Source organism: Thunnus thynnus, chromosome 4 (assembly GCF_963924715.1).
Source record: "Thunnus thynnus chromosome 4, fThuThy2.1, whole genome shotgun sequence".
Classification (NCBI taxonomy): Eukaryota; Metazoa; Chordata; class Actinopteri; order Scombriformes; family Scombridae; genus Thunnus; species Thunnus thynnus.
In genome coordinates, this window is record NC_089520.1 from 9,317,298 (window position 1) to 9,344,432 (window position 27,135).

The 27,135-nt window shown below is 39.0% G+C and overlaps 2 protein-coding genes across 4 annotated transcripts; one reads left to right on the forward strand and one right to left on the reverse strand.

Annotated features, from left to right (window-relative positions):
• Positions 1-7,275: 7,275 nt before the first annotated feature.
• Positions 7,276-27,063, reverse strand: rnf207a (ring finger protein 207a). 3 transcript variants are annotated; one of them, XM_067586489.1, is made up of 18 exons: positions 26,933-27,063; positions 26,331-26,521; positions 20,313-20,445; positions 19,502-19,646; positions 19,093-19,174; positions 18,864-18,939; positions 18,311-18,436; positions 17,723-17,769; positions 16,260-16,332; positions 16,022-16,090; positions 15,482-15,550; positions 13,418-13,524; positions 10,413-10,590; positions 9,703-9,888; positions 9,365-9,416; positions 9,135-9,252; positions 8,336-8,428; positions 7,276-7,821 (listed from the first exon to the last, which is right to left on the reverse strand). In XM_067586489.1, the coding sequence occupies exons 2-18, from the start codon at positions 26,519-26,521 to the stop codon at positions 7,671-7,673; spliced, it is 1,896 nt and encodes a 631-aa protein (XP_067442590.1). In that variant the 5' UTR covers positions 26,933-27,063; the 3' UTR covers positions 7,276-7,670. The 3 variants fall into 3 exon arrangements, with proteins under 3 accessions (XP_067442590.1, XP_067442589.1, XP_067442591.1); XM_067586488.1 differs by lacking the exon at positions 26,933-27,063 and adding an exon at positions 26,762-26,926; XM_067586490.1 differs by lacking the exon at positions 26,933-27,063 and adding an exon at positions 26,882-26,906.
• Positions 21,668-23,454, forward strand: zpr1 (ZPR1 zinc finger). The gene has a single exon (XM_067586491.1). The coding sequence runs from the start codon at positions 21,854-21,856 to the stop codon at positions 23,186-23,188; it is 1,335 nt and encodes a 444-aa protein (XP_067442592.1). The 5' UTR covers positions 21,668-21,853; the 3' UTR covers positions 23,189-23,454.
• Positions 27,064-27,135: the final 72 nt, after the last annotated feature.

Here is a 27,135-nt window from a genome sequence, read left to right on the forward strand (position 1 = left end):
AAAGTGTTGAAGGAAAAACAGTAATAATTATAATAAAGTGGATGCATATTAATGTACTTCTTTTTTAAAAAAAAAAATGTTTCAGATGTAGGCTGCAGAGGCGTTGAGATAAAACTTAATTTGTCAAAAACTATTTCATTAAAAACTGGAATGCATCACAAACTGACTCAATATACTTTCATTTAAAGATAATGTTTTATTTTAGGGGTCCGTAATTACAGAATAATATCCTAACTTTACTAGGAAGTTTAAAAGAAGTAATTATAGGAAAAACAGAGACAGTGTTCAATTAGTACACTTATAATTAATTAATTCCGATTAATTACTAGCTTAAACTCTTTTTGTCAGTGTGCAGCAGGTCAGCTGAACATGCAAAAAATGTCTAAAATGTATGAAAGCGTATACTTCAACTTTATATGGAAAATAAAATATAATTAGCATCAAATACATAGTACTATCCAGGAAAGTTATAAGAAATTATTTGTAAATTATTCAAAAATTACAGACCTAAATAAATTGTTACCCTGTAATAATCAGACTTTATATAAGTTATAGTGAACAGTAGCACCAAACATAAACATAACAAGCATAATTTAAAATAAACTAACTTTTGTCAGCTATAAAATATAGTTGACAGTGTTGAATTATCCACTCGACTCCTCTCTTTAAAAGAAATAATTCCAGTAAGTAGCAATAAGAAAGATACAGTAACTCTTGCATCCATAAACACAACCAAACTCCAGGCCATAAAAAAGAACACAGAGCCTCTAGAGCCAGTTTGCATTGATGTTTGCACATTTACAGTATATTGGTTTTCATACTGTGGGTCAACCAATAAACCTGCAAGGCAATGCACAGACCTGCAAAAAACAAGATGTAAAAGGAGAAACACATTTATTGGTTTCAGCAATTTGCCAAAAATCTTAAAGATGATCTATTATGCTCATTATGCTTATTTTTGGACTCCACTACAGTAACTTTGCATGATTCATAGTTTAAAAAAAACTCCTTATTTATCTTGTACTGACCCTTTATGTAGCCCTCAGTTCAGCCTCTGTCTCTAACACACAGTTTTCTCTTTAAGGCCCCCCTCCCAATGAACCCACTCTGTTCTGATTGGCCAGGTTTCTGGAAACTGCCGAGGGGCAGTATGTATCAGACTTGTGTTAAGTTACTACTGATGCAAACCCAACATTTCCTGCTCTAATACTTCAAATTAAAGCTTTCAAATGACTAAATAACCAAAGACTTTTATTGTGAAGAATTTACAGGAAGTGAAACATGTTCCTCACTGAATTAGTAGAGCTTCATCGAAACAACAACATATGGACATATTTGGAGCTATTTGCTCAGCAGATCAGTTAAAATAATGCAGGGAGGACTAGTACAAGCAAAAACAGCCACAGTGATGATGATGTCTGATGAAGAGCTGCAGACGACCAGCACACATCCAACAGATAAACAACTTATTTTACTTTGCCGGGCTGCCATAATGTTGGCGGAGTGGAGCAGTGAACTTGTGCACTGTGCATGGAGCAGATAACCATATAAAGAAATCCTTCACGAGTTGACATTGGCTCAAGCTGAAAGTAGAAAAAAACCAAGCGTTCAGAGCAGCCTGAAGCCGGTGTTTTTTAATCACAGGGATTACTTCTACATTTACTTCATTATCTGACATGTAGGCCACTTTTAACATGAATATCCAACATTGTAACATCATATATATATATATATATATATATATATGTATATATATATGACTGAAAATAAGGAAAAACATAATAGTTCCCCTTTAAGCGGGCTTTGCATAACTGGAATTTAAGTTAAGACTCTGACTAGGCAAGACATTTCAGGCATTTGAAAAGCAGGAACAGTATTATATGTTAAAAACGTTGACAATAGTCTACAATAGACAATAGACAAATAGTCTTATTTTTCCGCAATTTTCTTTTAAAATCCTTTTGTGTTTTGTGCCTTTCTTTACACTTGAGAAAGCATCTCAGAGAGGTCTTAATTAACAGAGTAGGTAACCTGTTAATGATTAATTTGTGCCGAGCTTCTGTCTGACCAGCATGGTACGCTGTGGCTGTAAAAAAAAAAGGAAGAGGATGAGGAGGAGGGGAGTAGAGATGGAGGAAGAGGATGGTGGGGGTGAAGGTGGATTGGGAAAAGAAAGAAGGAGATGGGGGAGGAGAGGAACAGGAGTACATGGCCAGCAGCCCAACAAGCTGTTGATTAATAAGGAGCTGCTGGGCTGCCTCTCCTGAGTCTTGCATGCATGCAGGTTTGACACATCCTCAGATTCACACCTGTGATTCCTCCGAGTCAAGGACACACTTGCTCGCTGCCATTGTTGTTCGATGCAATAAAAGGAACTCAATTTGTCAGCTCTGTTATTGCATTAGTGACAATCCCTGGAGAGGTTTTGAAGGAATGAATGTGTGCAGCTTCAGGACTGCAGACGTCCAACACAATAAGAAATGTTTTATTTACAGCATCTTGAGGAGACCAATATTTCTGAAATAAAATTGGCCAATAGATTTTTTTAAAAGGAATTCATGTTGTTTACTCTTGACACAGTGAAACTATCAATTTTTACTTCTTTATAATTGTGATATAGAAAATTCACTGCACATATGACAAGTGTCCGAGGTCCCTGAAATAAATAATTTAGCTGCAGGTTTCTTGTAATATTCTGCCACTTTATCAAGTCATGATCAAAATCATTATCACACTCATATCCCCACAACTTTAATTCCTAATATTTATTGAACAAAGACTATTATACTTATAGTTACAGAGGATTTATGTATACCTTTTGTCTTATTTTTTTCTAAGTGCTGTCTGCTATTTCTCCCCCATGTCCTCTCATAAATCCTTTCTGTCTCCCTTCTTGATTCTCAGAAAACAAGACCTCAGTGTAAACTAAATTGTCAGACTGAGCTCAGCCTCTCAAGATATAATATTCAAATGTTTTTAAATAAATAAATGCAAAGAAAATGCAAATATCCTGTTTTCTCCTTGACACACTTCACCAAGAGGATGGGAGGAAAAATATGACCCTCAGAGCTGTTGGGGTTAAATTGAAACCCTTGGCTATGACTCCTGGGTTAATTATACAGCACGGTAGCAGTGAGTGATAAAGAATATTGACATGCTTGACCTACATGTCTCTAATTGAGTTTAGGTGCACAGAGGAGAAAATCAGAGAGGTTTTCAGCAGGAATCCCTAGATGGGAAGATCTCTGTGGAAAAAGTAATCGTCTCCATATCTTGAACATCTTGCTGAACCTTCCCCTGCTGTCTGGAGCTGCTCAGTACCCAGCGGTAAGAAAACTACAACAGTCATGCTCAAAACACCTCAGAGATTAAACCAGTGTTCACATGTGGAATTGATTCAGGGATGACATTTTTATGCCTCAAGCATCTAAAGTCTCTTGGGAGGGCTCTCTCAACCCTTGACCTTTTCACACTGCGGCCTTGTGCATCTGTCACCGGCGATAACGCCATCAAAATTGATTCCAATTACCCTCTAGTCCACAGCAGCCAGTGGAGAAGGGGGCCAACAAATCCCCCACTATTAGGCGAGGGACTGATTTTTTTTGTATAAAATGAAACAAAATAACCTCAAAAAAGTGCTTGTTGCTTTCAGGAAGGCATTTCTGAAAGGAGGTTAAGAAAAGCTGGACTCTGTTAGAGTTTAAATCATTCCACAAAGCCAATTTAGAGCTTATCAGGCAGATTAAAAACAATGAGTGTATCCACATGTGCATGATTTTAAACCACAGACCTCAGTGTCAAGCACAGATCACAGCGATTTGTAATGAAGAAGATGAATATTTGAAGAGTCATATAAAACATATGGTATGAAGACTGAACATTTTGTAAAGAAAACAGCAGAAAACATCACCACAAACTTAACCAAAAATAATATTATTATATTCCAGATGCAACAGTGTACTCTAAACTAAGCTAATATCTAATCTAATCATCATTGGTTCAAGAGGAACTCTTAGCAACGCTCCATATGGCAATCTCAACAACTATGATATGAAGTGTCATAAATGTTATACCGAGGTTCATAGTTGGTAGACATTGTGTGTCTTAATGGCATCAGTGATCCCCTGAGCCTGACCTCCAGGGTTGACATTATGAGGTTGACACAGAGGTTGATACACTCTATTCATCAATTTTTTGCAGGTGCTGGGCAACAAAAATCTGCACAAAAGAAAAAAAATATTGTCTCATTTAATTCCACATGGACATGATAATGTTTTGACCACTGTAGGTCTGGGTTTTGGGTATCTCTGAGTGGCCTCTACCACGTCTACTACTACTGTACATCTCCTTAAAATATTTTGTACATTTCTTTATAAAAAAATTAAGTGTGTTTTTGAAATGTACGTCCTTTTAATGATAGCGCATCTGAACATATATTTTGCATTTTAATTTTCTCAATGAACATAGCATTCTAAGAAATATTTCCACATATATCCTATAAACATATACACACAGATATCTTCCTGTTTTGTGTGAGCATGTATGGATGTAATCTAGTACTTGAAATGCAATCTTGATATGAGTATTGTGTGACCACCTAGTAATGTATGTCTTTTTTTATGATAATGCATCTGAATATATATTTAGCACTTTTGCTTGATTTAGCATTTATTTTCTTATTGAGCATCCTAAGAAATATTTGTACATAATCTTTTTTTGTTTGAGTGTGTATGCATTTAATATTATTGAAATATTATTGTCCTCACATGTGTATTCTTAATTATTCAGTTTACAAACGACATATGATGTGTCTTCATTATCTCATCTACAAGTGTGTTCACACCCTCAGCCTTACCTGAAGTCATCTATAGGTTGTCACAGCCATGTGGAGTTAAACATCTGGGAATAATATAGCTGTACGCAGGTACTTTTTTGTACTTTTACACACATTTTATTCCCCCCAGGGTGATTCCCTTGATTTTACCTCCAGCACCACCATCAGGTCAAAGTTTAAATGGTCCTATATTTAGGTTTATGACCAAATACTTGAAAAACATTCCCATCATCCTCAGCTGTACTTTGTCTTAAGTGCTAACTAGCAAATGTTAGCATGCTAACACACCACACCAAGATATGACCAACATGGTAAAAGCAAGTTTGTCATTGTGATCATATTAGCATGCTTCACAGAGCTCCTAGTGTTGCTGTGAAGTCCTTGTGTTATATATCACAAGTGATAAAAATAACACTGCAGGTATATGACTCATTCGTTTGCCAAATAGTTATTTTCTAGAAACTAGAAAGAAATGCCTCTCAAACATGGTTGAGAGATGGAGCCTGAAAACTGTCCAGGGACCAGGTGTTAAGATCAAGTTAACCTGCAATATAGAAAGTCTGGACTACTCCCTTATGCTCTCATCGGGTTTTAAAAGCACGATCGATAATCCCAATATAAAAATCTATAAAAATATATGAACCTGTAAATCTGTTTTAGGTCATTAAGAATTTTTAGGGCCGTTTGGAGTTCTGTATCATTACTGCACACAACGACTGAAGGTCTATATGTAACATTTTCATCCTCATTATGCCATTTGTGGGTTTTTGTTTTTTTACTTCATCTGCTGTATTTGCTCTAATTGTATTCTTTTAAATGAAAATCTTCTCTTATTTTTTCAGTGACCCAATTTTTCCATGGAGATCATTAAACTTTCATTTTATCTTATCTTTCTCTTTCTCTTCTATCTTTAATGGTATTTTTCTCAATTATGTGATGAAGACTTAAGAGTTTAAAAAAAATTGAGCCTTGGAGGCAGCATTCTTCCTTCAGTGTCGACTCTGGCACCTGCTCTAAAGTGAATGGAGCAAAGATGTGTCGTGTCTTAATTGTTAAAGAAATGAGAGCCATATCTCTGTGAACTTTACCTCCGATTGTGTCATGAATGCCTCTAAAAAAGAACTTTTATTTCTTGGAGTGAAATAACCTTCTGAGTTTTATTTCCCTCCCCTCAGGCAATAGGTGAGGGAGCACAGCAGAGGCTGAGAGAGAGAGAATAATGAACAGTGGTGGTTCGATGAGTGCAGATGATGAATGACCACGGGGAGGGAGTACAGGACCAGAGCAGAGGCACAGCCATTTGTTACTCTGCTGTCACAAATGTATTTTTAATGAATCTGCACCTCTGACTCCTCTGCAGAGCAGGACTGTTCCTTAAGGCCAGCATGACCCCAATATTTTCTGTGCAGCGGTGTCTCTGAACAAACCCACTTTAGCTCCGTCTATATAATGTAAATAACCTTCTCCTTCTGTTTGCCGAAGCCATCAGTCTAGGTCCTCATTATTATCCGTAGCTGTGCCAAGAATTTGGGCCGTCCCTGTCTGTGTGCTGGTAGCAGGTGGGGAGGTTTCACCTTGAATCACTCCAGTGTGTTTCTCAAAAAATGTTGTTTTTCTCAGCAGCATAAAAAGTCCTTCAAAAAAAAGCTTTTACTCGTAGCAACACTATCTCCTGAAATCAATTCAAATTCAATTTTTTTCTGGTGATACATGGCAGCTCCTCCAGATCAGCCTGCCTTTGCAGCAGTAGGGTAAATGCCTCTACGTTCCGCTTCTTGTCAGTTTCAACATGGGATCTGTTTAAAATACCAACCAGATTAATTAAGCAGAATATACTGTATAAGGGTGGGAGAAAGTAAGAGAGGTGGACAGTTACCTGCTGATTTTCATGCAAGGCAAACTCCTTAAAGCATGCTGCTGACACCGACGTGATGAAGTCGAGGGGCAGACTAAGAGGAATATATTTCTTACAGCAGCACACTGTGCCTTGGTTGGCTGGCATATTGAGTATGAGTGTGGAGTCTGAAAAACTATCAGGAGATCAGGGTTAAGGCGAGGCCATTTACATTCACACACCTCTGTAATTCCAGCTTTTGCACTTTTTGCATGTAGATGTAGAAACTGCAGGAAACTGCAGACTCCTGTAAAAGACTGCCTCATTTTGAAGGGGGCTGATGCATGGGGCTGATACACATGACACACACAACATGTGACCTACACTGACAACCAGAATGACACACACATCATTGCATTTGCTGTGTTCCATCTGTGCTGTCACACCGGTTCAACAATCTTCTAGGGAATCGGACCTGGGCAGTCATCCATCATAAGCCCCTAGCCTCCAAAAAATGTTTTATGCAAAGAATAGATACTGCAAAAAGCAATTCCAGCAGACACACTGTAGAAAAAAAAAAAAAAAAAAAAAAAGACACAGCGATAAGTCACACTCCTAGCATATTTATCATTTTAACAGCCAAAGCACAAACAGAACAACAAAAACACAAATATATTCACTCCACTCCATATCTTTCATTAAGGCAGTTCATGGCTCTTAAATAATAACAAAGCAATTCTTTATGGTGTCGGTATCTTGAACAATGAAGCTGTCGTATGTCTGTGACCTCCATGTATCCATGTCTAGTTAGTGCTGGCAGAGTCTGTCAAAGGTTTCCACCTTGGAGCTGTTGACAGGTCCCTGCTGCTGAGAAGATGTTATGTACAGTATCTGGACAGACGGCGAAGCCACATACCATCCTGGGCTTGTTATAGTTGAATTAAGGCATTGTAGCACAGAGGCAAAGAGGGGAGAGGGGGACAGAAATCAAATGACAGGTGTTTATGAAGGCATCTCATTGAGGCTGGACGTCTCCGCGGGGCCCCTCTGCCTGCCTGACCGATTGGTCTTGACAGAGCTCTCCCCCGCCTCGAGAAGCAGTGTGCGGTTGTTCTTGTCTCTGTCTTGGTCTGTGACACAGGTCTGGTTGTCACTGTCAAGCAAAATAAATTAGGTGCTTCACTTCAAAATCCACCACGTAGACACATAGTCAATAAATGTTACTATTTTAAAGACTTTAGTTATACACTGTTACTGTTATTAAACCTGGGCATATTGCTCCATGTAACATTTTGGATGTTTACAAGATGATTGGTTGATTGATTGATTATTTTTTTTCTGTCATTCATACAAGGTTGGTCAGCCCACATGGGTTCATAAGATTGCAGACACATAATGCAACATTTAAATAGTCATATAAAGTCGCATAAACAATGTGAAATATTAAAATTGACACTTTTCAGTCTTGCCCAAATCAATCAAATCTTTCCTGCACCGGGGCAGCTTTTAAACCTTCCTGTTTCTATGGCTGAATGTATGGCTGGATGTTTCTATACCTAAATGTAATGGCGTGTGCAACTAGAAATCTTTTACTTTTTGTTAAATTTTGCATTACACGAGGCTTTACATGTAGAAAAACTACAGTTGAGCTCAATAAAAGTTCATACCTGTCTTGACTTTCTTTGGTCATTGTGCTGTCCTCATAGATTTTCAGCATTGTTTCTGTGCGGTCATCATGGTGCTCTTTAGGCTCCTGAAACCTAGAAAATACATTTTGAAATATGATCATTTTTTAGAGGACAAAGCTAGGGTTATTCTGTATTTTTCTTACTGTCAACAAAACCCATTAAAATAACAAACCAACAATGTAACCATCTCTCAGTAATCTCCTAAAACAGCTGTCCACTGTAGTAATTACTTACTCAAACAGGAGTTATTAGTGCATTTGTGCACTATTTTCTGCTGTGGATTAATATAAAATTGGAGCTATAGTGAGTTTACACTACCAGGACAGTGTATGTGGGATTTACAAGTATATAATATAGTGCACATCTTCATGGTGAAGGAATAAATGAACATCCATGGCTCAGAGAAATAGCCTACACAGAGAAAATGTGTTAAAAGGTACAACTCACTGTTGGTTTTTCATGAGGTTTGTTGACATTAAGACCAACATAGAATATCACAGATTCATCATTAAATGTCTAACTCCGCTTAAAAAAGAAAAGCTGGCAACAGAAAACACAACTACAACTGTTTACAAGACAAACTAGGATTTTTGTCATAATTTTCTTTATCCGTCCCAATACATAGCCCCTCCCCATGCTGCAAGCAGTGGTACTTTATATCAAAGCCCCTTCGGAGGCATGAAGAGTTTCCATTTGCTCCCATTCACTGTCATCAGTCAAATAATATGGCAGCAGATGGAGTACAGTATGAAGGTAATACATCCTCTGAATACAACACCTGGGCTCAAGTCTCTCTTTGACCTTAGCGATGGACAGGATGTAGGGGCTGATCTGCCTGGCGATAGTGGTTAGGTAAGAGTTCTCCTGCTTCAACTGCATCAGATCATGAAGCTGGGCTAAAAGCAATAAACAAAGAAAATGTGAGTAAAACAAGATAATCAAAATATATAGAGAGATAAAGGTTTGAGCAATAAATGAAATTTTTTGCTGTCACTGTTGAATACGAACCCTCATAGATCTCCTGCTCATTAGTGACCCTCTGAAAAGTCTCATCCCACATCTGTGAAGAAAATGAGATAAGTAGGCTCATTCTCATGAAGTAAAATATTAAGTTAACTGCAGTCAGTCGACTCAGGGGATAACTTGACATTTGCTACTTTTCTTTTCCCTCTGTTTGCATTCCTAGCAGTCTCAATTCATGACAATGTTTAACAATGACTTTTTAGTATGCAGCTAGGGGCACTGACTGAGGACAAATGTAGAAACCTTTTTTTTTTTCAGTAGATCCCTGGCAAAGACCAGTATATATTATAAAGGTCAAAACATCAAGGTATCACTCGGCGTACCTCTTCAAACATGACTCTCATAGTTTCCACAGTGGAGTACTGGGAAGCTATCTGGCTGTCAATGTGCAGCGATCTGTCCAGGATCTCGCCCATTTGATCTGTGTTGATGATGGAGTGGTGCTTGGTCAGGTCTCGGTGCAGCTCCTGCACCTGGTCCTTCAGATTCTGAACCTCTGTCTGGAGAGTCTAGAAACACCAGATACAGTATACGACATGACACTTGTGTTACAATGTCTTTAAAACAGCAGAGATTTGATGGGTGTATAGATGCCAGGTGAAGTGCATCTGAGCGTGAAAACCTTTCTTCCCCACTCGACAGGTCGAGGATGAGTTCCCAGAGGAATTTATGCTGCTGACTTTTCACCGCTTTACTTTGAGGATCAGAGATGTCTCCTCAGGAAGAAATATTGCTGCAATTGTACTAAATAACCTGCTTCCAAATTGATTTATAAACTAGCTACGGACTCATCTTTTAAAATATAAAGCACTTCTAGTCAACTCTTCCCAAAGAATGTCTGCTCTACTGTCTCCATTTGGTCACAGTAACAAAATGTCCTAATCTGTGACTTTGCTCTGAGGCAAAGATTCTACAATAACAGGGAAATAAAGATTTTTGCATACTTAACTACACTTGCAATCAATTTTAAATGTTCTGGATAAAAGCATCAGGTAATTGCCAAAAAATGTTAATGTACAAATACAGCACTCACCCTGTAGGTGTTCTCGTAGTTGTGGCAGTGCTCGGTGAAGGGCGTCTCCCTCCCCTCAGCCAGGAGGACCTTGGTGCAGATGTTGCGGTGAGACGTGGGCCTTCGCCCGAACACAGAACCCAGCGGCATCTCACTGAGAGACGGAGAGTGGCAAGACATGGAGAGAGGGGACTGGAGCCTGAGGTGAGGTGAAAATAAATATTATAACTGCCTTTTTTTCTCTCTTTAAATAGCTGTAATAACATTAATAACTGTGTTTCTAACATTTGATGACATCATTCTCCATCAATCCTTTATAGAAACAAAACATTACCTCTATCTGATATCTGTCTCTTAAACACAGGAGGGTTAAATTCATGTTCAATAAATTGAACCCCGTTATTGACCATATTGGTCAATACACCGGCTCTGTTCTTACACTTAGCTCTGTTCTCACTGTACAGATATTACTGTATATAATTACAGTAAAGCTTTGCTCAAATCACCCAGAACACAATGCAATTTTCTTATTATCTTGAACCTTTTCTCTTTTTTCAGTTTATGGCTCCCAGAGCTTTCTGTCACTGCTATTATTTGGGAATTGTGTGCATACTGTACGTAAAACATGCTGATCCTAAATGACTGTTTTACATTATTTTTATTACATTTTACTGTATAAATGACTAATATATACCTTTTTATAATTTGCATATTAAATCTTGATTTTTGTGTTTACCGTGTTTAATATAAACCCAAAAAAGCAACTTCTGATTGTTTCCTCAGTCAACAAAACTGCTGATATGGTACTTCTTCTACCTGACCCATTGCTGCAGCTCCACTACAGCAAAGTGCTTCATTCAAGCAGTTTCCATCTCTCTATCAAAAGGTGGATAAATAGATAAAATGTTTGCACTTCACAAAATGAAAATTTTCTGTCAAATGAAATAAACATTCACTTATCGCCTTTGAGTGTTGCGTTCTGCCTCACAATAAATACACTGTTCATGTTTCAAACTAACCACACAAAGCAAATCAATCGGTTCTGAAACACAGTAAACACACAAAGACACCGCTCAGTCCCTGCTCTTTGTATCATGTGTCTGAAGTGAATCAACACACTTGACAGTGAGGAGACCTTGTGCTGTCACTCATAGCACTCAAATCTCTTCACCATCACCTTCACCAAGAGTCCTGGCTTCATGCCTCACACAGCATAAATGCCCTGAAGCCATTCTGCAATAGCCTAGGTGTGAATACATCCCTCTCACGTTGCCATACAAATATTGTCCTCTGAGCTTCCAAACTATGTCCCTACACAACCAATTAAAGAGTTTGCCAGTATTAAAGCAGCAGTATCAGTTGCATGAAAGAACATGGCTGTACTTGCTCTGTTCTGTGAAATTATGATAAAAATAGGGCCAGCTGGCCATCCACCAATCCCTTCCCGGGTTTGCATCCTGCATTATCGGCTGACTAGTGGGGTAAGGCACTCTCAGACTGCAATTCAGGATGTATCAGACACAACAACACAACAGACATACTGAGCAACAGGCTACACAGTGTGGGTGGCATTCTGAAGTACCATATGGTAAGCAAAAGCCCATTTCCTCCTCCGTCTGTGAAGCGAAGTATGGAGTGGACAAGTCAAGCACCTTGTGTTACCACTGCCATCTTCTCATCAACAGCATCAACAGAAATTCACAAAAGAGAGTAGAAAGCCCGGCAGATCTGAGATCTCTTGGTTTATAAAACAAATTCACTTGAATCTCCACTACAGTCATAACTATTCAAAGATGTACTTCTGGAAAAGACAAATGCATCGGGAGATTACACCGCGAGTTAAGATGCACATCACATACTCATGATGTGTTTGAATCAGACACATGCATGTTTCTGGTCTGCTCTATACAGGAGAACAAAACTTCAATGACTCAAAAATGATAAAATATACAGAAATTTACCTGGAGTCTGTAGGCTCTTACTCCTGACTTCTTCCCTAGAGTGAATGCATCAGAAGATCTGTCTAAAGCATGTATCCTTCTCTCTCTGCCATACACATGTCATCCTCTGCACATCTAGCCTCTGTCCTCCCACCAGTAGTGACGCCAATTAAAGACTTTGCACGTGCTAAAGCAGTGACATCAGTGGCCAAGAACAAAGCGGACCGGCCGCTCCTGTGTGCCAACTTCCAGATGAATCCCGGAGAGTTCTGTGAAATTACGATAAAAATAGTGCCAGTCGGCCGGCCACCAATCCCTGCCCACTTTGCATCTTGCACTGGCAAGGCACTGAACAAGTTGGAAAGCAGAGTTGTCAGTATGTTGGCATTAGTGGGTGGGCTTAAGGACCTGTGAACAGTTGGGAGACACTGATGTGGAAAAAAATCGGATGGGGTGTTTGTGTGTGTATGTGGACAAGACGGTGTTGTCATATAGCTAGTTCTTTCTTTGCATTGTTGAAGAATTCTCTTTTTTTTTTTGGTATTCAGCTAAATCTAATCTAAGTTAACATCTGACCTCTAAGAAAAACAAAACATCACACTGGAAAAACTGATATGTACAGTGACCGTGAAGCACAACACTCATCCATCCATCTCCTGAATGTTATCTGGTATGTTTTATGGCCTGGCCACAGCAGGAGCAGAGCTTTCTAAAACAGGACCTGCACCCATGTAACAAGGTGAGTTACGTAAAACATATCAGTGTACAGAGCTTACAGACAGAATAATTGCCATAGCGGGACTCAGCATGGCGCCTCCTTTCCTCTCCCTGCAGTCATCGCTGTCTACCATCTGTACTTGGAAACCATTGGGGATTTTGAGTTTGGATTCCTCACAAGTGTGAAATTTTCCGCCTAGACTTTTTGCTTTCTTGGAAGGATCCAAAAGATGCCATGGTGATATTCAGACAACAAAAGCACATTGCTAACTAAAACCTTACAGGAAGTGATCATTTAATGATTACACTTAAAAGATATTTGGCAGCACTGGGCACTTTGGGCACTGATATTGAAAGAGATGATCTTACCTCGTTCCAACACTTGTGGATCCGATGACAGAAGGAGGGCAGCGCTGTCCTAGCAGCAGTAGGGGTTCTAGACAGCGAGCAAACTCACTGCGGTAGTCTGTGTTGATCTAATGCATCACAGAGAGATTTATCTTACAATGGGAGAAAAGAGAGTGCTAAAAAGACACCTTTTCCAATGTGAATAAATATATTAAAGTCTCCCTCTACTCATAAAATACGTTTTTATTGTTCCTAAGGTTGAATGAGCAGAATGATGTATATGTGCAGAGTTTGATACTAGAAGGCTGTTTTCACATCCATCTGCTGAAGAAGGAAAGTTTCTATGTGCTCATATCTGATTTAAAGGGGCGGGCCGACGAGCATTATTTTGACTGGGCCAATATTCAACTCACACTAGTGTGATGTGGAAACTTGAAGCCTCCAGTGCACAAACACTGAGAACGGACTTTATGAAGTAGGAGACGTGTTGTGTCCAACAGTTGAAATATATTTGCATATTCATAGATTGTGGAATTTTTAATAAGGGAGAAGGAGCAGATGCCATTTTAAATATTTTAACAACATAATTGAACTTTTTGGTGGAAAAACCATATCAGACACAAATGATATTCAGAGTAGTGTACTTTATATACATCTCCAGGCATGTCTGGAGGGGATCTTTTTTTTGTTAGATCAAGTTGTACCCTAAAGGATTTGGCTGGTGATTTGCAGTGCAGAGCCAAACCTACAATGAACTCCTCCTACTCATAAGTATTGTGAGTGTATCCAAAGTCTGATATCTTATTTCCTCCTTTATGCTACACTGTACATTGTAAATTTCTCAACTTCAGTACAAAGTAAAGAGATCGTGATATGTAGCACAACAAGCTGGCGAAGCTCTGTAAACAGAGCCTCTGTCCCCCCACGCAGGTGCATTGGCATCTGCCTTACACAGAACTATTCTTCAGAGACTGAAAATGTGATTGCTGTTATTAGTCCAGTTCTAAACAAACTACCCTGCCCAAACTCCTCATGGTGAAGGAACATGTCGCCCAGTGCAATGGTGTGGCTCACTGACGTGTATTTAATCGTTTTTGGACAACAACGGAGGTCTAAAGCACAGAGGAATATGATATATGATATGATCAGGCTTAGGATATATACACAAGATATTATTGGTTTGGCTCTGCACATGAGATTTGTTGACAATAAGAAACAAATAGAAAATCACAAGCTATATCCCTCAATAAGTAGCAAAATGTCAATTCAGTATATCAGTATATTCTGACTAAATCTGTGACATTTTCATCACAAACAGGTGTCAAATTAATCAGGTGTCAGTTTAATGATTATGAAGATTATATGAATCATATCAATTGGATTTCACAGTCACTACATCTCAAACCAAAGACCTATAGGATGGGAGATTTTGGAGGTAAGTGTCAGACAACACTTTCAACCACCATCAACAAAACACCAAATAAGGAAAAAATCTTTAGTGACTTGTAGGGTTTTGCCAAGAAGGATGGAAGCGTCTCTGGTGGCTTGTGGTGGTCCAACACCTCAATAACTGACACTTTTTGTGTGTTTTTCCTTTTAGCTTGTCACCAACCTGCATGTTTCTGCTTCACCACTGTTTATCACTGATAAAATAATAGTAATAAGTATTGATTCAACTTATAGCTTTGCAGATCATGAAATATTTTACACTCACTAAATTTGGTGTTATCAGCAGCAGCAACACTGCAGCAGCCCACACTCAGCACCAGAAATACATTGCCATATTTTTTAAAATAAAATATTGGTAACTCAAGGCCCAATTACTATCTTTCTGCTGGAGAATGAACTGTGAACCATCATAACTCAAAAATAAACATTTTTAAAACCATTGTGTCATTTTTTCATTACATTTTGCTGGTTGTTTTGGATTTTTGTCCCATTAGAACTCACTGCACTCATTTATCTTTTAAGAAAAGTTGACGCTGGGCTTTAAGGCCATAAAAGAGGTGAAACTGCATTATTTTTCAAGACAAACACTTTAAACATAACCTTTTCCATCTCTGCATCAGGACCGTTCATACTCACTTTGCTGCTCTGCACTGGTCTCAGTCGATGAGGGAGCTTTACAATCCTCTTCAGCCTCTCCATGAGTTGCTGTGTAAGCAAGAACATCCTGGTGTGATTCAGTGACCTGTTTCAACCTCACTGAGACATTATAGACATCCTCCATTTAAAGCCCAATTCAGTCCTGCTAATACTGTAACTTCTTTCTTGCCAGACAACTTCTTTCTTGCCAAGACAACTTCCTCATAATAAACGTAGAGTTCTTTTTGACTTATGATTGGTACTGATAATTAAAAGTGTCATCCATAGTCTTTAAATCAAAGTATACACAGTATGTCATCACTATTTTCTCACATTTTTTTTAATCCAACTGATAACAGCATGCTTATATTTTATGTTTTATATTTTCACATGTCCTCTTCCCTACCCACCCCATCTCTTTTACCAACTTGTATTGCAGTGCTGTGACGCCGTATTAACATTTCATAAAATACTCATGAAATGCAATAATATTGGAAAAATAGTTCACAGTTTATGTGCTCCGTTTGAGGCTGTACTCACGTAGCCCATATCCAAGAACTCAAACTTGTTGGCTGAGCTGAGGAAAGCTGAACAGGTGACGAGATGTACCTAAAAACATCAGAGGTTAACAGTGACTGAATGTCATTTAAATGGCATTAAATGAATCCCACAACCGATTGTAAAAGTATAGAAGTATCGGTGAAAGCGTTACAATGGTTTGTGATCAGAAATATATCATTATTATTTATTATCAGGTCTCTATTGTGTCCTACAGTACCTGGAGGGTTGGGAGGAGAGCAGTAAGGTGTGAAAGTTGTTCCTTTAGTGCTTTCTCCTTCTCCTCATGTTGACTGCAAACATACACACACAAACATGTAACGTTACACCTTCAAATCTATGCCTGGCAAGATACACAGAGGATTCAGCTTAGGGAGGTGCAACCACAAACAACATACTCCATATTTCCAGAAGCTAATCTATCTGTCTTCTCCTGTAACAACACACAGGCGCAGGACACACAAAGCCTGACATAAATAGCCTTTAACACCTTTCCGGGAAGCCAGCCACTGGATGGCTTCCAGGCAAAGGAGAAAGACAGAGAGAGAGAGAGAGGGAGATGGAGGACACTGGGCACAAAAAATATCATTAAAGATCCCCACAGAGTGCAACCTGATAGACTCACTCACATACACAAAATTGTTCTTATTCAATTGTGCACACGTATACACAGAGCATACACTCAAAAAGGAAACGGTTCTCATTCAGATTCTTTTTGCATCTCGAATTGTTGCTGAGTCTGTTTGTCTTCAGATAATATACATTTCACAGATTAGTCATCAATCTTTAGTGTAATTTAACTGATGTGCAATAATTGTTTTTGAGACTAATTAGTGAGAAAACCTCAGGTGACATTAAATCAAACTTAAATGATTCCTGTACGGATGTTGTAAGATTATTAATTATTAATTATTTCATTAATGTAGAGGAAATTTTGTACAGGCATGTGGGGATACTTGTGCATTAATGCTAAATTATTGGTTTGGGAGGTCAACATTAGCCTGTTATTGCAAAATAATTTGTTATTTTTTTTAAATCTCTTTACAGTCTTGTGACTGCACACGAGCAGCTACCTAGTGAGTAACTGAGTGGCAGGCTGCTATCAATGGAAAAGGAAAGTTCAGATCTTATTCTCAGGACAGTATACTGTGCTGAAAACAGCTTCACGCCACATTAATGGTGCATTAGGCCCTATAGTAGGTGCTAAATGTGCTTCAATTGAAAGTGAAGGAAATCAGCAGACTGCATCCAGGCTTTCCTGCAGCAGCTGCCATTGTTTATTATGGACTTGAAAAAGTATATAATTTACATACTGTATGTTTGCATACCGATACTTTTCAGTTGGCTTCATTTTCATTGATTGGATCCATGCACAAGCTGCAGCCACTGGCTGCGATCTGTAATCCTACTGAAGTGGTTTTAATTCAGTATACCATGCTTTGTTAAAATGAAAATCACCCAAGAAAATGTGTTTGGTGAGGAGAGAGATTATTCCAGAGCAAACAGGGCGCTGCTATTCATCACCCAGAGTACAATGCAGCATGATACAATGGAAAAAAACGTATCAAATGACCTAGTGACAGCAGCATAATAACATTCAGTTTGGTAAATAATGTGACGTGAGCTTTATGGCAACACAGGAGCATTTTTATATAAGAACTGTAAATCTTTATTTTATTTTACCTCTGAGCTGCTTTCAGCAGAATCTTCTTCCTCTCTGCTAGTTTTTCCTGTCAGATGAGAACAGATGAAAACAGCCCCCTTTTATTCCTTACACTACTGTGAAAATGGCCTTAAGCTCTTTAATACCTAATGAATTTTCAAGATTGTGGAAAGAAATTGGTGTTAATTCCACATTGTGGAGTCTGTTCCTTTGGATTACTCATTATGCAAAGAGAACACACTCTTTTCTCACAATTAGATCAACAGAGACATCCAGTGGCCAGGCAATGCTAATGGAGTCAGATGGAGGGGATAGTAATTTACTGTGAATACTACCTCAGAGAAAATATTTTTGAATATTATATTTAACTAGAATTACATAGTGAACACCAGAATGCTCTAACAATCAAAGTCATTTTTGTCCACTTTGGTTAAATTTTCCGCAGGTGACAATTTAATTTAACTCTTTACAAACAGACTTAATGTGTTTTAATCCACCTGGCGTGCAAAGGGACAGTCAGAACAAAGTGATAATGTTATTTATTATAATAGTTTTTGGGGGAAAGCAACAGATGAGGGAAATATACCACATCAGTATCATTATACAACCTGCAAACTGTTGAACAGGGTACAGATTGCACTCTCTTCTTCCTCCACATTCAGACACACTTCCCCTATCATTGCTCTCAGCAGAACGATCGCCTCTCGAGTTGAAGTTTGCAGCTCCTTCACCACCTGAAAGGCCACTGTGGGTTACTAAACTGACATTAACTTATGAGGCTACTCTACTGCACAACTATACCAGTTAACACGCTTTGATGCAGTGCTGCCTATTTACTTGTTAAATGTTTTTGTATGGTTTTAAGCAGAGTACTCTTTGTACATTTAGATACAGGCGTTGTCCAAGGACCAAAACTAACACAAGCACTGAATTTTAAGTAAGTTTGATCCTACTTCATTTAGAAACGTTCAAAATATTGTTTAGTTATTTATATGTTTATGTATTCAAGGTCCATTGTAATTAGCTAAACAAATTTCAAGCATACCTGCGCTGCATCTCACAATATCATCACCACTGCTGAGTGCTTGAATTATTTATAATGCCATTTTTTTTTGTCATGAATGTCATAAATATGTAGAGGAACAGACAGGATTCTCTCACCAGCACAGCCTGGTCCAACATCTCACATCCTTGCACATAAGCTGTTTCGATATCAATGCAGTGCGTACGACTCTCCCTGTGGTAAACAAACAACACCTAATTTAAGAGGAGAAGAGAAGAGAAGAGAAGAGAAGAGAAGAGAAGAGAAGAGAAGAGAAGAGAAGAGAAGAGAAGAGAAGAGAAGAGAAGAACTTCTGACAGTCATAAATTTTGTTGTGAATTCACTCACACTTGCATGTCTCTGAAGCACCTGATGCAAAGCATCGACTTATTCTCTGTTGAGAACAGGATGTAGGGCTCCTCATGAAGAGCTGCGGAGACACAGACACCTTTTAACTTCAGCCCACAGGAACATCAGAGGATTCTGTTATTCTATTGAGCAGATTTGTCACAAACAGACTTTAAAGAAGCTTCAGAATACAAAAATAGGTTCACTCACATTGGTCAAAATTTACCACCAAGTATTAATATCATGCTTTTCATGCTACTTTCCATATTTACTTCTAGTTTGAGAATTTGATTAATATGTAGCCCAGGGGGTTCAAACAGAGCACAGGAGGGAGTTCACCTCTCATGTGCAACACACTTCTTCTCTGCTGTAATATGTCTGGAGTGAGTAAAGTACAGGTGGCACTCACAGCACTTCCTGTGTTTGGCTTTGGTGCGTTTGGCCAGGGATACGATCTCATGATGGGAAAACATTCTGGCCTTGTGTGTCAGCTCCCTGCAGGCGCCACACAGTGGCTGGCTACAAGTGTTACAGTAGTACATCACCCCAGTGTCCTATACAAAAAACAAACAAACAAACACACAAACAAACAAAAACTATTTGAAGACAAAGTGAAGATATAGTTTTGGCATTTTTCATTGCTTAAAGCCAGAGACTATATTTGATGAAAAATACACCTGTGTTAAAGCTACTATGTGTTTAATTTTTAAAATTCTGACTTTGGCGCACCCTACTGGTACTATAAAAAAGGTGCAACTTGCAGAAATTGAAATAGATTAATTAATAAACTGCACCAATTTCCACCAGGATATTTCTACAAACAAAACCTTATGCCATCATAATAATTTGAATGCTGCTATTCTTGACATATTGGCTTTAATATCCTAAATTACCAATCTGAGTTGCAAAAGTCACTGCCCTTTAAAGTCACCATTGTACACTTCACTGCCTAAAGTGGAAAAATGGAGAGTCAAATACAAAGTCTGTCTACAATAATAAGGGAGCATTCTGCCAACAAAAAAACATGGACTCGTTGAACGTTTTGTTTATCTTCTATATCTTTTGGCATTAAGCAGTTAATGAACCATATTTTTTGCAATACTTTTGTCTGGTTTTCAATGATTTTTGGGACTTGAAGTTCAATACTTGAGTCACAACATTTCCTGGAGAAAACCTCATATGAGATATAGATTGATGTGAGTTTGTCTGTCACTTTGTACCTTTTTGTTACTTTCCTGGTCACAGTTGGCACACTGCACTATCTCCTCAGCTTCTGCATTGTTGTCGACCAGGAACTTCAGCAAACGGTCCTCTGGTGGGAGGGCATTACTCCCTTTAACTATGGATGGGTATCTGTGGGAAACGCAAGTTCAGACAGGTTGAGTGATATGTTAAAAGAAAATTATGACATTTATCTTCAGATTAGTAATATTGGCAATTGTCTGTTTATTAATTAAAATAGTCTGATTTGATCAAATTAAGTGAAGTGAAAAGAAGAACAATAAGAAAAAAAAATAAAACAAGGGAGTAACACATCACCAACATACATCTAGTCCACTAAAAAAACAATTGTAACCCTCCAAATTTGATATACTTAAATTTAACTATGTTTAGGCATCAAAAAATAACTTAATAAATAACTAACACTGGGTATCGACATCAGTGCCAAACGATACCTTACTTTGGGGAATGTAATCATGTGTTGACCCCTTTTTTTAATTTAATAAAATCAAAATGCTTGATGCACCAGTGCTAAATACAAACCTGAACCTAAATTAAATAAAATATTATTCAAAGTTAGAAAAGTTTCATGATTTAAATCAAGAAATATCTGATCAAATCATATGTAAAAAGTCCTATGATTCTGACTAAGCATGCATGCATGCATACTCCAATAAATTGTACAGTCAATTACTGGACCACGTGATCCTCTTGTACTACTGCTCTCTGTCTATTCTGTATTTCTGTACTGTAGAACATTAGATAAATACGTATATCTTTTTGCACAATCCATGTTCATGAACATAATTTTTTTTCAATGCCTGTACCAACTCAACCTTGCTCACTATATTCCTTATATTCTCTACATTCACCATTCTTTATTCTCATTTCTTCATAGAAACTGTAACAAAAAAGTATAAATGTAACTGTGGTGAGATGACAATAAAGGTCCTTGAATCCTTGAACAAAAACCATAAGCCAACTGAATCAGAATCAGAATCATCTTTATTGGCCAAGTATGTTACCATACAAGGAATCTGACTCCAGTTTAGTGGCTCTCAATGTACTTACACAAAAATAAAAACACAAAAATCTTCAGAAATAATAAAACGAAATGAAGTATATTATCATTATTATTATTAATATTATAATTAATATGATATAATTAATATTATTAATGTAAAATTGTATACATCTACAAGTCCTCACAGCTGAAACATTTCTAAATATGAAAAAAGGCCAAAAATGTTTTTAAAAAATTACTATTAAACAGTTTTAAACCTGTACCATGTTTTTGGTGCAGTACCATAGATAACCTGTGGGGGGCAGCAGTGACGTCAGGACGCCGCCGCCGTAGAAGAAGAGGATGCGGAAGAGGATGCGGAAGAGGCTGTGAGACACGCCGAAACAGACGTGTGCTGTGGGAGCAGGCTCGACGGGCTGTCATCTAGAAAGTTCCAGCAAGAGAAGTCACTGAAGGAGCAGCGACAGTGTATGTAAACAATTTGTCCATAAAGGGAAACATATTCGACGTGGGAACATGTCGGTCATCTCCGAGGACAATGTCCGCGGTGGGAGCGTTTTCAAGGATATCAGCGCCGACGACGAGGACTGGCAGCCCACTGAGATAGAGAGCCTGTGTATGAACTGCTACCAAAACGGTACGACACGTTTGCTTCTCACCAGAATACCTTTCTTCAAGGAAATCATCGTCAGCTCTTTCAGCTGCGGCAACTGCGGCTGGTCAAACACTGAAATCCAGTCAGCCGGACGGATTCAGGAGCAAGGCGTTTGTTACACATTGAAAGTCAAAACAAAACAAGACTTGAACCGGGAGGTGGTGAAAGCAGACAGTGCGACCACCAGGATCCCTGAGCTGGATTTTGAAATCCCTCCCTTCACCCAGAAAGGCTCCCTTTCTACCATTGAGGGCCTTTTAGATCGAGCAGTTGCGGGGCTGGAGCAGGATCAAGCTGTCAGACGAGCAACTCACCCTGAGGTAGCCGAGAAGATAGACGAATTCATCCAGAAGCTGAGAAAGCTAAAAGAGGTCGAGAATGAGTTCACTCTTGTGATTGAGGATCCATCTGGCAACAGTTTTGTGGAAAATCCACTTGCCCCTCAGAAAGATGAGGCTCTCACTGTGTCTTCGTTCAAGCGGACCGCACAGCAGGACATGCAGCTGGGAATAAGAGCTGATGATGACTTGGATGAGGAGGAGCCGCCCAGCAACGACCTGGAGGCCATGAGAAATGAGGTTTTAGTATTCAACACCAACTGCCCAGAATGCAATGCTCCAGCCTCGACCAACATGAAGCTCGTCCAGATCCCTCACTTCAAGGAAGTCATCATCATGGCCACAAACTGCGACAGCTGTGGCCATCGGACCAATGAGGTGAAATCAGGTGGAGCCACAGAGGAGCTGGGCACCAAGATCACCCTGCACATCACTGACCCGTCAGACATGACCCGAGACGTGCTCAAGTCGGAGACGTGTTCCGTCCTCATCCCCGAGCTGGAGTTTGAGCTGGGGATGGCGGCTCTGGGTGGAAAGTTCACCACCCTGGAGGGGCTGCTGAAAGACATCAAAGACCTGATCGTCTCCAAAAACCCCTTCATCTGCGGCGACAGCAGCACCACAGATCGGGTGCAGAAGCTGAATGAGTTCGGAGAGAAGTTGGAAAAGATTATCACCGGAGAGTTGGACGTCCACATCATCCTGGATGACCCAGCAGGGAACAGCTATCTGCAGAACGTGTACGCCCCGGAGCCAGATCCTGAGATGACTGTTGAGAAATACACCCGCTCGGTGGAGCAGAACGATGACCTCGGTCTGAATGACATGAAGACTGAGGGATATCAGGAGGAAGATTGATCTGCCAGCACCAGCTCAAAGGACTATATACATATATATAATTATGTCATAAACCAGTGTAATTATATCACTCTGTTTTCTGCCATTTTCATACATTTTGAGTTAAACACTGGCTGAATGTTGGTTTCCATCAGTATGTTGATCAGTGAAATAAATTCTAAGTTGTCTAAATTTACAGTGAGGAAAAACACTTAACATAAAAACACAGAAGTAACCTAATTTGTATCATGCAAGGATGCTGCCATGATTAAAGTTAAACCCTTGAACTCTGTGTTGACTGTATTCTTGTAACATCCCAGAAGATGGCGCTCTGTTAAAAGAAATATTTCTCTCAGAGGACCACAAACAGTGTTACAAATTAATCTTTTTATACACCTGTAAGCGTGACATCATCTAAAGTCATATCTAAATTGAAACTTTGGCTGTGCTCTCTTATTTGGAAGATGTTAAAAGACAGCATGTAATGTTTGCTGTTGTATTGTAGATTCAAACACTAATTTTCTGCGCTAATCTGCATAATTAGTCTTGAGGAACAGGCAGAATTTATACTGTAGTACGAGCACGTATGTGTTGATTAAGATGCTTCTAAAGTCAAGGTGCTTTTTAACACAACTACACGACAGTTTCTACAGGATAATTGTGTTATAATTAAATATTAGACCTGCCACTAACAATTATTTCCAATATCAAACTGTCACTTACTTTCTCAATTAATTATTTTGTCAACAAAATGTAAGAAAATTGTGATGAATGCCCATTATAATTTCCAAGAACCCAAGGTGGGATTTTCATGTGTTATTTTATCCAACCGTCTGTCCGAAGAAAATCTGCATATCTTCACATTTGAGCGACTAGAACCAGATAATGTTTGGCTTTTTTGCTTGAAACTCAAACCGCTTGACTGAAATAATTAAGCTATTAATCGAAATGAAAATATGTGGTGATTCACTTTCTGTTCATCAACCAATAATTTCACCTCTGTTAAATATCGGATTAAAGAAAAACTGACTTATTTATAGAGTTGAACAATCATGCACAACAAACATTTAATCTCAGGTAGAAAAATGGATACACCACATTCTCACAGGCCTGTTTGATTTAAACATGCTGTTTGCTTCAATTTGAGTCATTTGCACTGATGCGAATGTTCCTCCCCTTCTGCTGTGCGTGTTTTATCTAGTTTTCATAGCAACAGGGATCTATTGTGTTCCACTAATAGCAGAGAAGTGAATTCCTAGATTACATGGTTCTTGAGTGAGCAGCTGTTAGCAGGCTGCTGCTTCTGGAAATAGTAGCTGCCAGGCAGCAGGCCCCTGTAGCCTGAGCCCAGACAGCAGAGCACAGCGGCTCTGTGCCCACTGGGTTATTTCCACAGAAAACCAATGATTGTCTGGATTTTTTTTCTTCTCTCATTTCTCAGTACTGTGTGCCATGAATAAAATCACAACTGTTGGTTTTTACTCTGATTTATAATGCTGACTAGCATACATGAATTACAGGTGAAACATCTAATAGCTGTAAGGTAAGATAACTATGGAAGTCTCCTGAGGTTCAGCCATAGTTTGTCTAAATCATTTTATTATAACTAAATCACAATACTTACCTCACAGTATAGTGTGGACACATGGAAAGAATCAGGGTTATTGTGATTTCAAATATATATATATCTAATGTAGTCAAAACTCAATATCAATATTGTATTTCCTGATCGCTTCATCCACACAAAAGATGAATGAAACATTTAGATCAAATTGTTTCTGACAATGTAGGACAGACTCATGTTATAATTACCATACAATCCTTTTCTATCCATCCATGTGTCCTTTGATGAGGGAAACCAACACTGCAGACCTGAAGGTCACTGTAAACCACGAGTCATTCCTTAATAGGGGATGAAATGGATTGCTATCATGTGACTGCTTTTGATTGCTGTAAGCTACTGGCTCCGGTGCCAAATGCCACTATGCTTTGTTTGCTGTGTGACTGATCTTAGCGGAACTTGCCGGCCCCGCTGACTGTTGTGGCCAAGGGCTAAATCAGAGACTGGGATGACCCTGCAGCTGCTCCAGCCACTCAGGCCTGCCCTACCCCACACCGGGCCAGCAATGGGTCACTGAGCAGCTCCCTAAACAAAACAGAGAGACTGCTCTCTAAAACCAATAGGATTCTCCTCAATATTCCTGCAGGAACCAAACCAATCTACTAATCGACTTATGTGGAACGAATCCCTTTCAGCAACGCTGCCCGAAAATGGGGCCTGTGGGAAAAATTTGGCACTTCACACAAAATCCTCTGAGGGGTTTCAAGAAGTAACATGATATTTCACTCCAAGCTTAATCATATTTGAGCAGTTTGAGATCACCTGCTCATTACATAGTATTATCAATTGTTATTATGATACAAGCTGTGAGAGGTTGTAATTCAAATTGAATGTATGTGTAATCCACCAAAACAGTCCTTGACCTTTGGCCTTCTATATGTTCTGTTTGTTTGGGGATTTATGGCACAATAGGTGTGAAATCCAGCCTCTAATATCTAATGCAGACACCAAAACATTGTGTTCAACATTCATTTCTAGTTCAAATACAAAAGAACTCAAGGGTTTATTTCCATTATTATGAACCCATAAGAAAACATCTTCCTGTGCTAGGGCTGAACCTAATGATTACTCTCATTATCGATTAATCTGATTATTTCCTCAATTAATCAATTATTCTACAAATTGTCTGAAAACAATCAAAAATGTCGACTATAATTTCCCACAGCTCAAGGAGAATGTCTTGTCAGCCCCAAACTCAAATATATACAGTTTACCATCATATATGAAAAAGAAAATGAGCAATTTCTCATATTTGAGTCATATTTGGGCATTTTGCTTGAAAAATGACTTAAACAATGAATCAATTATCAGAATAGTTGCAGATTAATTTTCTATTGATCAACTAATCGTTGCAAAGCGCAGAGTGTCAGAGCAGAGTGTCAGTGTCTGTCATGCAGTTTGCATGTGGAAACAAAGAACATAAACTACTTGCTTGTGTTCATATTGTTCAGAAATTACAGACATTTCCAGTGCCAACACAACATTGATAACGTAGATGCAACCCAATTTGTTCCAGATCAACCTCACAGTGCTGTCTCTTACCCACAGAGGGGGCAGTTGAGACGGCTGTCGTTGGTCCGGCCTCGTAAGCAGCGGGCACAGAAGATGTGGTAACAGTCCAACAGACATGGGGACTGGTACTGCTCATGGCACAGGTGACACACCAGGGGGTGGACATTGGTACAATCCACATTGCATATGTTGTCCAAATTGGTGAAGATTACTCCTGCCATCTGTAAACAGAGCGTGTGAATAATGACGAGCATGTCAGTGTATAACTGGAGTAAAACTTATTAAAATGTTACATCATCGCATTGTCAGCACACAAACAAATAAGCTGTGGCATGTGTTATAGTAAAGGATTACAGCACAAATGCTCTGGTCTCCGTAAGGCTGGCTAAGCTGACAGATATGAATCACTTCATTTAACACTGATATGAATCAAAGTAAACAAAGTGAACTTTTTCTCTTACCTTGTCAGGCATGTAATAACTACCCGGAGCATCAGTGACAACAAACAATCCACAGATGTCAAATAAACAATACCAGAGACAGTGTCAAGACCAACATTATATTCATCTAACAAAACCTACTGTAAATGCAGCAGGCCAGCCTACAGAGAGCACAGACAGCCACTGTCTTACCTTTCAGTGCTGCTATCAGCTACCCCCAGCTGGAATGACAACAATGCAGAAACTCTTCAATAGTAGGCCGGCGGGGTCCCTCCGCCAGGCAGCTGACAGCATACACCTCATGCACGCCCCCAAGTGTTGCCAGAGTGCAAAAGGGACATTCAATATTGCTGTCCAACACAGATTAAAATACAGTTGTCCTATCTCTAATGTCA

Bases quoted from the DNA above. Each gene is read 5' to 3' on its own strand.
- zpr1 (XM_067586491.1), top strand. From the start codon at position 21,854: ATGTCGGTCATCTCCGAGGACAATGTCCGCGGTGGGAGCGTTTTCAAG.
- rnf207a (XM_067586488.1), bottom strand. The intron at 17,770-18,310 runs GTTGTATAATGA...CTCATCTGACAG, and splicing joins CCCTGTTCAACAGTTTGCAG to GAAAAACTAGCAGAGAGGAA. The intron at 9,889-10,412 runs GTGAGTGCTGTA...TGGTGTTTCTAG, and splicing joins ACTACGAGAACACCTACAGG to ACTCTCCAGACAGAGGTTCA.